Raw genomic sequence first — 14,928 nt, forward strand, 5'->3', positions numbered from 1 at the left:
TAATTACCAGAAAGAAAGTCTTCATTTGCTTCCTGGTTATCCTTATTTCAGCATTTTTGTCATGATACACTTCCAGAAGAATATCCATCAAGTCTTTATTCTCCATGTGAGGACCTTCTCTCTTTGCTTTCTCCTCATGCTCTACCAAGACGTTTTCAAACAATTCATCATACCTTTTGGGCACGTCGGCAATTTTCTTTCTTAAGTACCAAGTACCTATCCTTTTCAAGGGACCAAACACGTTAAATAAAGCAAGCTTTGCAGCCAGATCAAAGGATTCACTCACCAGCCCTCTACACTTCTCAGCCTGATTATCTTCCCCTGAACACCTAGCACTCATAATCATCCTGCAAGTACTATTGTTTGCTAGTGTTAATACCTCAGCACTCACATTTGCAACCTCTTTTTTTTGACCTATCTCCAACATTTTACTCAAAAACCTCACAACTTCTTCGCGTCTAACATTCTTTAACTTCTTCATCTGTCTAGTCCCCAACAATTCTGTCGTACAAATTTTCTTCATGAATTTCCAGTAATCCCCATACGGGGCATTGAAAAAGCTTGTTGAGCTTCCAAAGAGTAAATTATCCTCAAAAGGGGATTTTATTCTAGAGGTGAAATGGACATCTAGTGCTCTGAAGATTTCTGTGGCCAGCGGAGCGGATGAAACAAGAACAGCAGGATAAGTGGCCAAGCGGAGATAGAGGAGAGGGCCATATTTATTGTTGAGAGCATGGAATCCTTCGTATGCTACTGGGGTTAATAAATGGAGGTGGCCGATCAAAGGAAGTGTGGGTGGGCTTGGAGGGGGGCAATAACCGGCAGGTTTCTTGCCGGGCCTCTTGAAGATGAATTGAAGGAAGTGTGTGATAAACAAGAGGATAAAGATGGCAAGAACATATTGAATGGCAGTCATAGTGTCCGCTTAGTGAAAGCTGGCTAGAAGGCAAATGGGGAGTAAGTGTTTTGAACTAATTTAGTTCTTATGTATTTATAGCCAACTCTGCCCTTTCCCCAAGCGCTGCGTGGGCAAGGAAGGATGTATAACGAGTTCTCAGGGGAAAAAAAGGTGGATGAATTAGCTTAATTTGTTTTTAAATATTAGATTAAGATCTGATGTATTTTCATAGTTTTATTATTTTCAATTTATCTTTAAAAGTAAAATTATTTTCACAGATGAAATCTAATTAAACAGACGCAAGTCACACGTTAAATTTTAATTATGAAGAAAAATGCCTCCCATAAAAGAAAAATAACTAACGACATAAATAAAATGAAACGAGTTGTGGTGTTAAGTAAAGGTCTCGTTTAGGTTTCTTAGGACTTCTCTCTCGTAACTCTAACAGCCACTTGAAACAAAGACCACAAAATCTGAAAGATCGAACTCTTACTCCTATTTGTTCTTTACATCGTTATTGCTTCGGTTGAGACACCGCGCCTATGAAGACGGCTTAAACCAAACAGAACCATGGAAGAAGATTTTTCAACTGTTAAATTGATCTAGAATTGAATGGTGTTGTTAAACTATTGATTTGTCTATAGATTTTGTAACTAAGGCCTTTGAAAGAATCGAAGATAATGAAACAAGATAAAAATTGTGCTTGAAATTGTTATTATTTTTTAAAGTAATTTTTATTATAAAATATATTAATATTTTTTTAATTTTTTTAAAAATATTTTTATTGTGCACGTATCAAAATAATATAAAAATATTTAAAATATATTAATTTAAAATAAAAAAATTAATTTTTTAAAACACAATATTAAACACTGCCTGAACCAGCAAACAAGTATTCACTTTAAACTTTCAATTATTTTAATTTCAAACCTCAAACAATAATATAATTAATTCAAGAGATGAAGCCGGCAACATTCTTGCTGCCGAACATATGAATATTCTACTCAATAATCGAATGATCATACAAGGTGGACTAAAAAACCTCCGACAGAGATCTATGGTTGGTTTGTTTTGTTTTGTTTCTTGAAATGGTGTTCAAGGAGGTAAAAAAAGTTAGTTATGTGCTAAAAGTAAAGGGAGACCTAGTCAATGGGTCGTTACTTAATTTTTTTTAGATTAATATGGGTGTTCGGGTCAGTTTGCGCGTACCACGACTAATAAGTTTCCAATGGTCATCATATAAGTAATCAAGGACTCGAATCTGAGACCATAGAGAAAACAAAACTTTTAATCCCAATTATTTATTACTTGACCACTGCCTAGATGGTTATTAATCTATTTAATTATATTACAGAAGCTTCAAAGGTTGAATTAGTTAGTTCCTCTTGTTCTGTACGGAGATCATTAAAGTTGCAAAGAAAGAAAGAAAAATCTATTTAATATAAAATAATTAAATTCGAAGCTCAAAACCAATAGAAAGTTGTTAACCTATACATCGGGACTAATCTAATTACTGTTTAGAGATATTTAACAAATCCAACAATTAATATTGCTTTTGGAGTGGGAAAAAAAAAAAATTCCAATTTACCGTACATATGATAGGGGGGTTTTACCGTACATATAATAGAAGGTTCTGATATTAATTATATGAGAGTATAGTTTTTCTTTTTTCAAAACTCAATGACAAAAGTATCCCAGGTCTGTCGAAACTAATTTCTTCTTTATGTGATTTTCAAGTAATTAGGTTCTTAGCATGTGCTCCGTAGATGTATTATTCAACTATTAAATAATAATGTTTTTTTAAATAATTTATATATTTTTAATTATTTATAGATAAATATATTTAGCATTTACGAAATTAAAATGTTGGGTTTTTAAAATCTGAATAGTTTTGTGTAAATTTTGATAATTTATAATTAATTGATAAATCTTGATTGCATTGAAATAAAAATAATAAACATAAAATAATTAATAATTGATATAAATAGTTCTATTATTATCGATTGGTAAAGAACTGGCTATAAATATTTTTGGCCAACATGTAGTTTTTCACAATTACTATCATCATTGTAGAGTTTGTGATTTTTTTTTTGCATTTGAAAAAATCTTATTTTCTAGAAAATATATTTTATAGGGTCAGATAAGTAAGTAAAACCCAACTATCTTAAATTTTTATAAAAAATACATATTTTGACTCGAACTCAAGATGTATTATATAAATTTTAAATTTTTTATTATCACATTACTTCTCTTGAAAACTTTATAAATACACAAGAGTTAATCACACTACATAATAGTTAATCACAAAAGCCCCACCATCAATTATTATTGTGATGACTTCCAATTTTCTTGTATTTTATGGCTTATTAGGAGAAAAGAGATTATTGTATATACTCAGTGCGTGATTTTTTTTTCCTAATGCAATGTTTATGTTACATTCCATCAAATATAATTTCAAGAGATGAGTGTGATCATTAAGAAGGTTTGTTCTATTTTTTTTTTTACACTTTCTGGATTTAAAATTATTAAATTGCTTAATTTGAATATATAAAATTAATTAATATGAATTTTCAATTCAATATGCTGATGGCAAGCATACTTTGTTAGTCGTATATAGTGCATATAATTAATTAATTCTTTAAGTCGGCCAAAATTTATAGTCAGGATACTTTTTATTTTTTTCTTGAGGGCATCATCGAAGTTGTTATTAACAATCTTAATAGGTTGTCCTGGTAGTGTAGAGATTTGTCTTCGTCTTTAACTCTCTGAATTCAGAATTGGTAACAGTATGTCCAAGACTTTATTATTCTTTAAATAGGTCCACAAAACTAAACTGAAAAAAACTTTTATCAACCCTAATATTTTTTTTCTCTAACACAATGAGCGGTCAAAACCATCTCAATGGAACTTATATGGTTGAATAAAAATGGTTGATATCAAGATTATTCTTTTCTTGCGCGCATATATATATATATATGTGTGTGTGTATTAATTATCATAATTTATCTCAAAAACATGTATTATGTTATAAAAAGACCAAGTAAAAGAACGGAGCATGTTAATAAGATAAAAGATATTTAATTTGAAAAATATAGTTCATATATATTACTCTTATTTTAAATCAATCAAATTTATTTTGTATTTTTCCTGTTGTTTTTATTTTTATTAAAAGAAGAGCATAGAACAAAAGAGTTGCATTTCTTCATTGAAAAGAAAAAAGGAAATGAGATATTTTGTTTTAATAAAATTTTAATTATTATTCTTTTTACAAAAAAAAAATCAATATATTTTATATAATTAAATAAAAATATTTTAAAGAGCTCCATTCCACACAAGATTATATATTTTAATTTATATTATTATTTTTAGTTTCTTGACTTCATCGTTAGTTATCATCAGTAAAAAAAAAAAATATTTATTGATAAATTTAATTCCTGATTTATTTTATTAGATGGTTGACTATTATCAAACTAGAAAATAATATCGAATATTTGGATTTAAAATATAAGTTATGATAGTTTGTACTGTAAAAAAAGTGTAGAGAAAAACGTAATAATCATAGGAATTGTTAATGGGAGACTAGAAGTGGAGCAGTGTAGAGATAACGAGTCCGCATGTATGAATGACCATATCTCTCTTAAAAAAATCAACAAAACTATTAGATATTTCATTACTTTTGGTACAATGAGACTTCGAAGTCAAAAAATCATCTCGCGCACGTTTCTATATATATATATATATATATAAAAGTAATTAGTGAGCAGGGCTAGTGGGTGCATAATTTTTATTTTTAATTAATGTGTATGTTCGAGCTAAAAAAGCAGATGACGTGTCAAGATTACTTGGGTCAACACGTGTAGGAGTCAGCCGCGTGGAATCGTTGCCGGCAAGGCTAAAGAAAGTGTTCGCTTGGGTCAACTCTAGTAAATTACTAGTTAAGAAAAAAGGATGATATTTTAATCATTTAGTCAAGGCTGTGCCGATATTCATTCTTGAAAAAACCTCACCCTCATGGCATCTCATGCAGGGGCGTTCTACAGCAGACATATGTAAAAGCCAGCCAAGGGATCTGTTTGTGACTAATGACAGAGGGAAGAAAAATTCTGAAGCTGCTCGCTTACGTTTGGCTTCTTTTGGCAGCGCTTTTCAACCCGCAGATATTAATGACTTCTTGTTGTGGTCGTCGCGGTGGCCGTCGTAAATAGTCAAATATAATGTTCTCATATCTATATACCGAAGGCAACGTCTTTATCAATTTCAACTAAGGAGAAAAAACAAAGTAAATATTATACCGACGAATAAATTTTTCGAATATCAGTTACTCTTTTTATCCTGCAATACCAATAATTTAATATTCTCAAAACTTATATTTTGATATTTATGATGAGTTTATATATACAACGTTTTAGGTAATTATTTTCGAATCAATTCCAACCAACCTTCGTATACCAAAACTGATTAAATCTTTTCAATTTAATTTTAATTAATTGATGTGTTATAAAAAAAAATATTCTTCGTACGATATCCCCTTGGTGAGGTCGTGCATTTATTAATGAAGCTAAATCTTTATATGTTTGTTAATGTAATGGTTCATTGCATTCACTTGTTTTGCTCTGTGATTCTTTTAAAAAGGAAAAATTACTCTAGCTAAAATGTGTAAAATATATTAAATTATATGATGATTTAGCATGTAAATTGTTAAGTGTATGACAAAGTTTAAAATGTAAATTATAATTTTTAAAAACAAAAAAGGTAAATATAATATATAATGACTGAACTATAGAATGATTTAGATAATTTTTTCTTTTTAAAATTATAATGTAAAGGACCATTTAAATTGTAATGACTCGTTACATTATATATATATATATATAGGAAGCGACGTGATGAGCCATTATATGATTAAGAGCAATCATGCATGGATCTAATTGTATTTTTTATATTAAAAAGACTAAATTATAGTTTTAAATTTCTTTTCAAAAAACGTCTGAGCAATAAACTAATTTAATTTATTTTCAAGAAAAATTAATTAAAACAATGCTGGTTTAACATTTTTTTTATAAAAAATATTAGCATCAACATATTTTTTTTATTGAGAAAAGTTTAATAACGATAGTTTTTTTTTTCTCTAAACATTTCTGAAAAATAAGATTGGATGCGGTTTGGATTCCTTTCATTTTGTTGATTTTTGATTGTATAGAGTTATTAGGTGATTTGAAGAGACTTTTAAGGAGTTTTTTTTTTAAAAAAATATCTTGAAAAATAAAATTTTAGGTAAGGAAAAACCTTACCCCTGGTTTTTTCAGCCATCAGGTAGCTGAAATCTGAGCCGTCGCTTTCATGTGAAGATCATGAAAGTGCACATGTAATCTATTCTGGAAAGCACAAAAACTAAACAAGGACTGGAAGTTTTTTATAAGAAGATCAGGATCATAGATGGCTCTCCCTTACACGAGGAATGCTTTTCTGGATTCGAATATCTTTCTCAACTTCAGCTCCTGCAAGAAGTTCCAGCATGAACATTATGAGCAGATAAGTGGAACTCTGAATAGCACAAAATCCAAAACATCTAACCAGTTGCTATGTGTAATAAAAACTGCTTTGAGGGGTCCAACCCAATGATGCTGTAGCGTCTTGGTTTCTTGATTTTGTCTTTTCCACCTCAAGATCCTGATTCCGTAGGTTCACTGACAGGAGCAGAGCAAAGCATTGTCACCACCACTGCATCATTGTGCCTTTGAGCGGCTGCAAGTGCACCGGGAGGGACAACAGAAACAAGATCACCACTCGCCTGTAAATAATCCAAGGCTTAGAACTAAAAAGCTAGAAAGGGTTTGAATGCTGACCAAAATGTCATTTGCAGTCAAGTGATGAGCAATGGCCTGAAGAGCACCAGCAATTCCAACATCCTCAGGAACTGCGGCAACGTGCGGCATTATATAGCACCTACAAATTCTACTTTTATTGATTAAAAAAATGAATGGCAAAAACTAGAGTACCATGCAGTTAGTATATAACAATCCTGAAATATAACAGTGCTAGCAGCGGACATTGATGCTCACGAAATGCAATATGTTGCAGAGCACGTGATGGCAGCTTCCATTTGTAGAATAGCAGAAAAAAGAAATGACGTATTTCGGAGAATAAATACCAACTGTATTTAATAAACGGTATCTTTTGGGCAAAGGAATATATATGGCCTCTAGCAGGAAGCTAAAAACTAAGAAAACAGCAAGTTCCTAACTGATTTGGCGACCACTGTGTTTGCTTTCAGTTTAACAAAGAATATTCAAAGTAGCGCACCATTCTTTCCATCTCAATTGACATGTTCTTGTAGGCTTACAAGCAAGTGGTAAGCATTTCGTAAAAATTCAACAGCCTATCTCTACTATTTTATGGCTTTATATACACCCGCATCAATCTTTCACCAGTAGGAAGTCATGCAATAAAAGATGGTATCCTAAATAATCACACGTCCCATTAGTGAAAGTGATTAGGGATTCATAATTACTGCTCCTGTCAGGGCATAGCATTCAAACCTAGGTTTTGACCCATGCTATAGAATTTTGAATGCGATGTGTTTCTCAAAACCAAGTCAACAGATTTTATGAGAGCAGATATCAACTAAACGTTTTTTCCCATTTTGTTGCCGCAACACTTACGAGCACATAAAAGACAAAAGGTGTGGCTATCATAACTACTATTGTAGTGGTCTGTACGAATCAATTCTTATGTTTGGAATTTTTATTTAGAATTTAAATGTATATATTTTTTTAAATATGTATGAAAACAAATAATTGGAGAAACCCTCTAATTTGCTACAATGTTTTACACATTAAAAATAAAACCTCCAATGTCTCTTTCCTTCTCTTCTTCTAACCCCACCATATCTATTCTCTAATATCTTCATGTCATTCCTAAGTCTTGTGATCATTAATTGTGTTCTTCCTATGTAATATGCCTTCCAACCCTGCTGTCCTCCATTATCATGGGAAAAAAATTTGTTGGAGAATAAATCAGACAGAAATATGGTGTGGAAAAGGCAAACAAAGAAAACATAGTTGAAAAATGTTGCTGATGTGAGTCCAAAATCCCTTAGACCCTGCCATATTATTTGATTGAAGAACACTGATCAGCTCAGCATCCTTCTCTTCACCCTCTTTCTTGAGATTGCAGATGTCTTGGTCTATTGCATGAGTGTTCATCTGTTATAGAGGCACCAGCATGAGGTCACTGAAACGCTAACTTATTCACGATGAAGAGATCATAATCAGCGTTATTCCAATTTATTTAACAGCATCCAATTCTAAGAATTAATAACTAGGGACTTGACTCAATTTCCCAGAAACACGATGCATGTATCGCTCGATAGCTAATACATATGTAATTACCACATGAAATATAAATCATCCTCCAAAATAGCACCCTATACTAATACTAAGCAATCAGAACTAATTATTTGCCATTAGCTAATTCAAATTAACAAATGATCATACATGTTCGTCTTTGCATTGTAGAAAACCATAATTGGTATTCACAAGATTTAAGTTGTCAAAAACCAATTTCAGGGAATTTCAACAGTAAACTATTTCTAAATTCATGGGACCCTCCATCAAGTTAAGGCTTCATTTTCTTTATAGAAATTATATATGTTCTTCTTAGTGGCGTTGGGTAGCGAAATATATAGCAACAAACTTATTTATACAATAATTGTCAAGAATTTATTTTATGTGGTGATTTTTTTTTGAATTATTAAAACTAAGAATTGTGGTATCTTTATGAATTATTAACACTATCAAAATTATATTAGTCATTGAATTGTTTATTTGGTAAAGTGATTTGCATTGGTATAATATTTATTTTATTTAAGTTTGATTTAAGTAAAATGTTAGAATTTTTATTAGAACCTTTCTCTATTTTTTTCTCAATATTCCAATGAAAATATTAATTTGATTGAATCTTTTTTAACAAATACATATTTTTTGAATTTTAATAAAGAATTAATATTAGATAAGTATATTTATATATATTTTTTAAAATATCTATATTTTATGTCATTTTAAATAAATATAAGGTATTTTATAACAAAAAATGATTTATGAATTACGAGTAAAATAGTTAACATTGAAAATTCAATTCATTTCTACAAGTATTCCAAATAATATAATTTTCTTTCTTAAGTACCAAGTACCTATCCTTTTCAAGGGACCAAACACGTTAAATAAAGCAAGCTTTGCAGCCAGATCAAAGGATTCACTCACCAACCCTCTACACTTCTCAGCCTGATTATCTTCCCCTGAACACCTAGCACTCATAATCATCCTGCAAGTACTATTGTTTGCTAGTGTTAATACCTCAGCACTCACATTTGCAACCTCATTTTTTTGACCTATCTCCAACATTTTACTCAAAAACCTCACAACTTCTTCGCGTCTTACATTCTTTAACTTCTTCATCTGACTGGTCCCCAACAACTCTTTCGTACAAATTTTCTTCATGAATTTCCAGTAATCCCCATACGGGGCATTGAAAAAGCTTGTTGAGCTTCCAAATAGTAAACTATCCCCAAAAGGGGATTTTATTCTAGAGGTAAAATGGACATCTAGTGCTTTGAAGATTTCCGTGGCTAGTGGAGCGGATGAGACAAGAACAGCAGGATATGTGGCCAAACGGAGATAGAGGAGAGGGCCATATTTATTGTTGAGAGCATGGAATCCTTTGTATGCTACTGGGGTCAATAAATGGAGGTGGCCGATCAAAGGAAGTGTGGGTGGGGTTGGAGGGGGGCAATAACCGGCAGGTTTCTTGCCGGGCCTCTTGAAGATGAATTGAAGAAAGACTGTGATAACCCATAGTACAAAGATGGCAAGGACATATTGGATGGCGATCATGGTGGCCGCTTAGAGAAATCTAGCTGACATGCAATTGTTGAATATGTGTTTTGAACTATGTTCTTATGTATTTATAGCCAACTCTGCCCTTTACCCAAGCGTTGCATGCGTGGGCAAGGAAGGATGAATAACGAGTTCTTAGGAAAATAAAAAAGATGAATTAGCTTATTTTTTTAAAAAAATTTTATGAAGAAAAAATATCTCCCATAAAAGAAAAATAACTAACGACATAAATACATTGAAAGATCGAACTCTTATTCCTATCTGTTCTTTATGTCGTTATTGCTTTTTTGCAGAGACACCACGCCTAGGAAGACTGCTTGAACCAAACAGCCATGGAAGGTTTTTCAACTGTCAAATTGATCTAGAATTGAATAGTGAATGCATATGATGTTAAACTATTGATTTGACTATATTTTGTGTCAAATTAAGTTCTTCCAAAGAACCGAAGATAGTGAAGCCTGTACCATGATAAAAAATGTAAGCAAAGTACACAAAAATTCTAAACTCGGAGAAGACAACAGATGATCACTGTGGTTTTCTTCTTTTCCTTGTTATCTTTTAAGATTAATATTTTTTCTAAAAAACTATTTTTAATTAAAAAAGAATGCATTAAATTGATGCATAGTTTAGAAAAAGAACTAATAAACCCTTATACCAAAAAAAAAAAACACATCTATTGAAATTTTAAGTGATGGTTTTGGAGAAGAGTATTTAATTATGATTATTTTCTTAAGTTAACCAGGAAAGTTCCTATTCAATCAAATAGGATAATTTGCACAATGAGCTAGCTAGTCAATGCACTTCAAACAATGCAGTCTTTGAATAATAAATAATGTGATTGCCTGAAATATATGCTATATTATAATAATATTTTTTTTTAAATTATTTTTAACATCAATTTATCAAAATTATTTAAATATAAAAGATAACAAAAAAATTTCAGACTTTAAAAAAATATAGTTTTAATCACATTTTTAAACAAAAAAAAATCACATTTCTAAACACTCCTATCAACATATAATTTTAATTGAAGAGACTGATATGAAGTGTCATGTCTTTGTAGTGACATGCCTCTCCACTTGTATTTTTTAATTTTCCATATATAAAACATATATGAATCTTTGAAATTCATGCCATCACCGTTGAGAATAATAACTGAAAATATAGCTGAATAACCTGTGATGTTTTAAATTTATTTTTATAAAATAAATAATTTTAATTTTATAAATTTTAAGATTACTGAAAACTTATATAATTGTTAATTTTAGAGCTTATAAGATTAATCAAGGTGTGCATAAACTCATCCAAACAACTACAATAATCTTTAAAAAAATAACAAAAAAAATTAAAAATTGAACTTTTGTTTTTAAATAAAAGAGACAACAAAGAATGAAAATTGACTATTTTTTTAACAAAGAGGAGGGGATCGAATAATTGATAATAAGAAGAAGTTAAACTACGGCTTTTACCTAAATTTAATTTTCAATTTTTCAAGTACAAGATTTTATTGATTTTACCTCAAATGGCTATCAATTAACAGCCTTTAGTAGGATTTTTTTTTTGTTTGGTTGGGATCATTAGCATCTTTTATATTTTTTTATTTAAAATAAAATTTAACGAACAATCTTTCTAATTAATACTTTTTTTTTCACATTTACATCAATTATATTATTATTGCTGCTGCTGCAGCATTCTTTATAAAATTATATATATAATACGAGAAGAAGATTCACATATATATAAATTAGCTTAGCTTCCTATTATACACTAAAATTGATCAAAGATTTATGAACTATGATCAGGAAGAACATGCAAAAGTTAATTACAGACCGGGTTTTATCACTTAAACATGAATGATGAATGAAAGATATAAAAAGTCTACATTGTATAAAAGCCTTAAAACAAGAAATGAAAAGCTAGTTGCCAGAAGTTACATTGAATAAGATAAGAGAATAATTACTGAAAATTATCTTGAATTTTTCTATTTAAATATGAAAACAAGGCAATCGAGAACAAATTGAACAACTCAACAAAACAATAATTATTAGTTAAGTTTTTTGTAAAAAAAATTAGTTATACAAGAAAAAATAGTTTAATTTTTTTTTTTGGTTTGTCTTTTTGGAAAGTGGTTAACAACTTTAATGAATTGACTTATTCCTCAGGATTGCCTTATTCCTTAAATTTTTAGGTTTAGATATATTGATAGAGAATTTATTTAATTTTTCACTGTTAAAAGAAACCAGTGCTGCACCATTTTTAGAGTGTGTTTGTGTGTGAGGTATGAGAGGTTTTTTTTTAAGGTACTAACCTTTTAAAACATATACTATATTTTTTAAAAACAAAAAATATATACTTTTAGTAAAAAATATAGTAGCTTTTAAAAAAAACCCAACCATATCTCCCATCTAAACACCCTTTTAATGTCTACGTTCTTCGCGCACACAGAGAAGGCCACCAGCCCTATCCAGCAACACTGAATCGTGATGGATCTTTGACTAGATGAAGTTAATTTTGGGATCTTGAAGGTGGATATTAAGGAATTATAAAACGCTAATTAATGAGAATAATGGCAACAGGTTTACTTGGAGATGGTGCTTGCTTGAATGGTTTTCTAAATCCAAAAAGATCCTGAACTCTTTTGTTAATTTCGTCAAGATGCATAGAAGTTCTTAAAGAGATTGGATTTTTTTATTATTTGTTTTATTGTGTTTGATTTGTAAGAGATGATGGGTGGGGATGGTGTTAGTTTACTATTGCTTTTTAAAAATTATTTTTAATATTAATATATTAAAATAATTTAAAAATAATAAAATATAATTTAAAATAAAAACATTAATTATTTTTTAAAATAAGAAATTATATTCTACATGAGAGAAGATGGAAGTCAAAGTAGATAAGTATTACAATAAATAGAAGGACGTACTATCACGATTATTGCCCCCTTAGTGTTCATGCACACATTCTAGGTTAGGGCGACCTTTCCATTATTGAAAGTTGAAATTTAAGCAATGGACGTCCCCAGATCGCTGCAATTATTGGGTTTTCATTAATATTGGATCTCCTACCTGCTTGAAAGGGCTCGTAATATTATATCCTACATGCTTGCATTATAAGAAATGACTATGGAATAAATTCATTGACTATTATATATTAAATAAATGAGAAATTCGCTCCTTCTTTTTTAGCAATCTTGTGATACTTATCTTGTAAAGTTTATTGAGTTATCACGAAAAGAATTTTAAAATTAATTTTTTATTTAATTATACAATAATAAAAGAAGACTTTATAAGAAAAATAATAAAAACTATAATGATTTGAACTTAAAAATATATATATATATATATGGCTAATCAAAAACCTTATTTTATATATCATAAACTTTATTTTTATTAAAAAAACATGTCTTTTTAAGAAGAATTGTTTTTTAAATAAAAATTTATTATAATCAACAATATATATAAGTCTGGTACAAAAGTAAATTATTTCGTTTTTTGTATAGTTCTAAATTGGAATTCCAGTTCTAAAATGATTTAGAACAAACTAGACAATTAGTTCGTGCTTTATTATAGGTTGAACTAATTTTTTTAAACATAAAAAAGTAAAATATGCAAATGTTATTAATGCATTTTAATTTACAAGTAATATTTTGATCATGGATTTAAAATTTGGTGTATATATTTAATAAAGCATAGATTAAAAACCGTGCATAAAAAATATTAAAAAGATATTGAATTCTAATCAAATACTAAGTTGTTAGATAATAAAAGAATCACGAACGCTTCCTAAAAATATTATAGTTTTATTTGAAAACAAACCTAAAGTTAAATGGTATTAATGGAATGATATAATAAAAACAATTGTATTTATTTTATTCTTTTTATATAAATACTAATAAAAACACCCACCAAACTTGGCCTAATTGGCCAACTGTTTTGCCCACTAGTTCAGTGTTTGAAAGCCTTTAGAGGTGGCCACAAAGTCAATCAAGACCTCAAGTAGCTTATAAATCCATTTTCTCACCATTTTTTCAACCCAAAAAAAAAATACACCCTCAAGATTTTATCAAACCCATTTAGAGTCTTAAATCATAATTTAATCAATGCAAAAATTAAAAATTAATTTGAATTAAAAAACATTTTCAAGCAACGATCAACTTTTTCAAAAAGAATAAAAGATAAAAAATATATCAATAAAACTCATCTTAACTCATCTTATCAACTCATCTTATCGAGTGAAATTTACTAACACAAAAAATAATTATTTTTGTGGTCAGAATATGACCAAGCTGTGAATTTTTTTATTAGTTTTTAATAATTTTCTCTCTTCCTAGTTTTTTAGAGTAAAAATTAAAAAAATAAAAAAATAAAATTTTATATTAAAATATCATGTAAAAAACTGAAAAAAATCAAATAATAACGACAAATATCCAAGAAGAAATCAAGAAAAAAAGCTTGAGTACCATTTTAGCGCTTTTTCTTAACAAGGCTTGGTAACTTGCTCATTTCTCTTTTAATTTTTAATTTCTAAACTATAAAATCAAATGTTTTTTTTAAATCAAATATCAATTTAATATTAAGAATATTTTTTAAAACTATAATAATATTATAAAAAATAATTATAAATAAATTATAAAGTTTAATTTCTAATAAATACAATATAACTAAATTAAAAAGAAAGAGGGTCACATCTTAATTTTAAAGCCACAGTCAACAATGTTCTGTGAAAGGTGGTCATGACTAACGGCAAAGTCAGCGATTTGGCTTTCATTTATTTACAATACTAGCTACTTGCATTATCTAAAAATGACGCGACGCTAAAATCATATAAATTCATTGACTGAATAATTAACTGAGACAGCCGTTTTTTTTTTTAATTTAGTTTAATAATCAATAATTAAAAAATTCTTCTCGGAGCGATGTTTGTCGACCGAGTCTCGGCAAAAAACGACAAAAACTCAGGAAACGGCTGCGTGTGATCTTGGACCACCAGTCACCATTTAACCTCCAATGTCAGCTACCATTTCTGGAAATTCCAGTCACTGTCATCGTCACTCTCATTTTTTCATTATAAACCACCATGCATGTCAACCAAGTCCTGTAGGGAAAAAAAAAAGCAAATAGGGCTGGAGGGGCCGCA

At 29.5% G+C, this 14,928-nt stretch overlaps 2 protein-coding genes across 2 annotated transcripts in view; both read right to left on the reverse strand.

Annotated features, from left to right (window-relative positions):
* LOC105113063 (cytochrome P450 705A5-like) overlaps positions 1-1,049 on the reverse strand; it is a 1,954-nt gene extending 905 nt beyond the window's left edge. Inside the window, exon 1 of the mRNA XM_011009064.1 lies at positions 8-1,049. Coding sequence (XP_011007366.1) covers positions 8-916 — 909 coding nt within the window. The 5' untranslated portion in view covers positions 917-1,049. The remainder of the gene's footprint in view (positions 1-7) is intronic.
* Positions 1,050-6,328: 5,279 nt separating this feature from the next.
* The window catches only part of LOC105113064 (cytochrome P450 705A5-like), a 27,575-nt gene continuing 18,975 nt past the window's right edge, over positions 6,329-14,928 (reverse strand). Inside the window, exons 2-6 of the mRNA XM_011009065.1 lie at positions 9,160-9,287; positions 8,000-8,103; positions 6,745-6,844; positions 6,591-6,689; positions 6,329-6,442 (exon numbers count right to left, since the gene is read on the reverse strand). Of these exons, the coding sequence (XP_011007367.1) occupies positions 6,329-6,442; positions 6,591-6,689; positions 6,745-6,844; positions 8,000-8,103; positions 9,160-9,287 (545 nt within the window). The remainder of the gene's footprint in view (positions 6,443-6,590; positions 6,690-6,744; positions 6,845-7,999; positions 8,104-9,159; positions 9,288-14,928) is intronic.

The sequence above is a fragment of the Populus euphratica genome, unplaced genomic scaffold (genome assembly GCF_000495115.2).
Source record: "Populus euphratica unplaced genomic scaffold, PopEup_1.0 scaffold385.1, whole genome shotgun sequence".
In the NCBI taxonomy this organism is placed as follows: Eukaryota; Viridiplantae; Streptophyta; class Magnoliopsida; order Malpighiales; family Salicaceae; genus Populus; species Populus euphratica.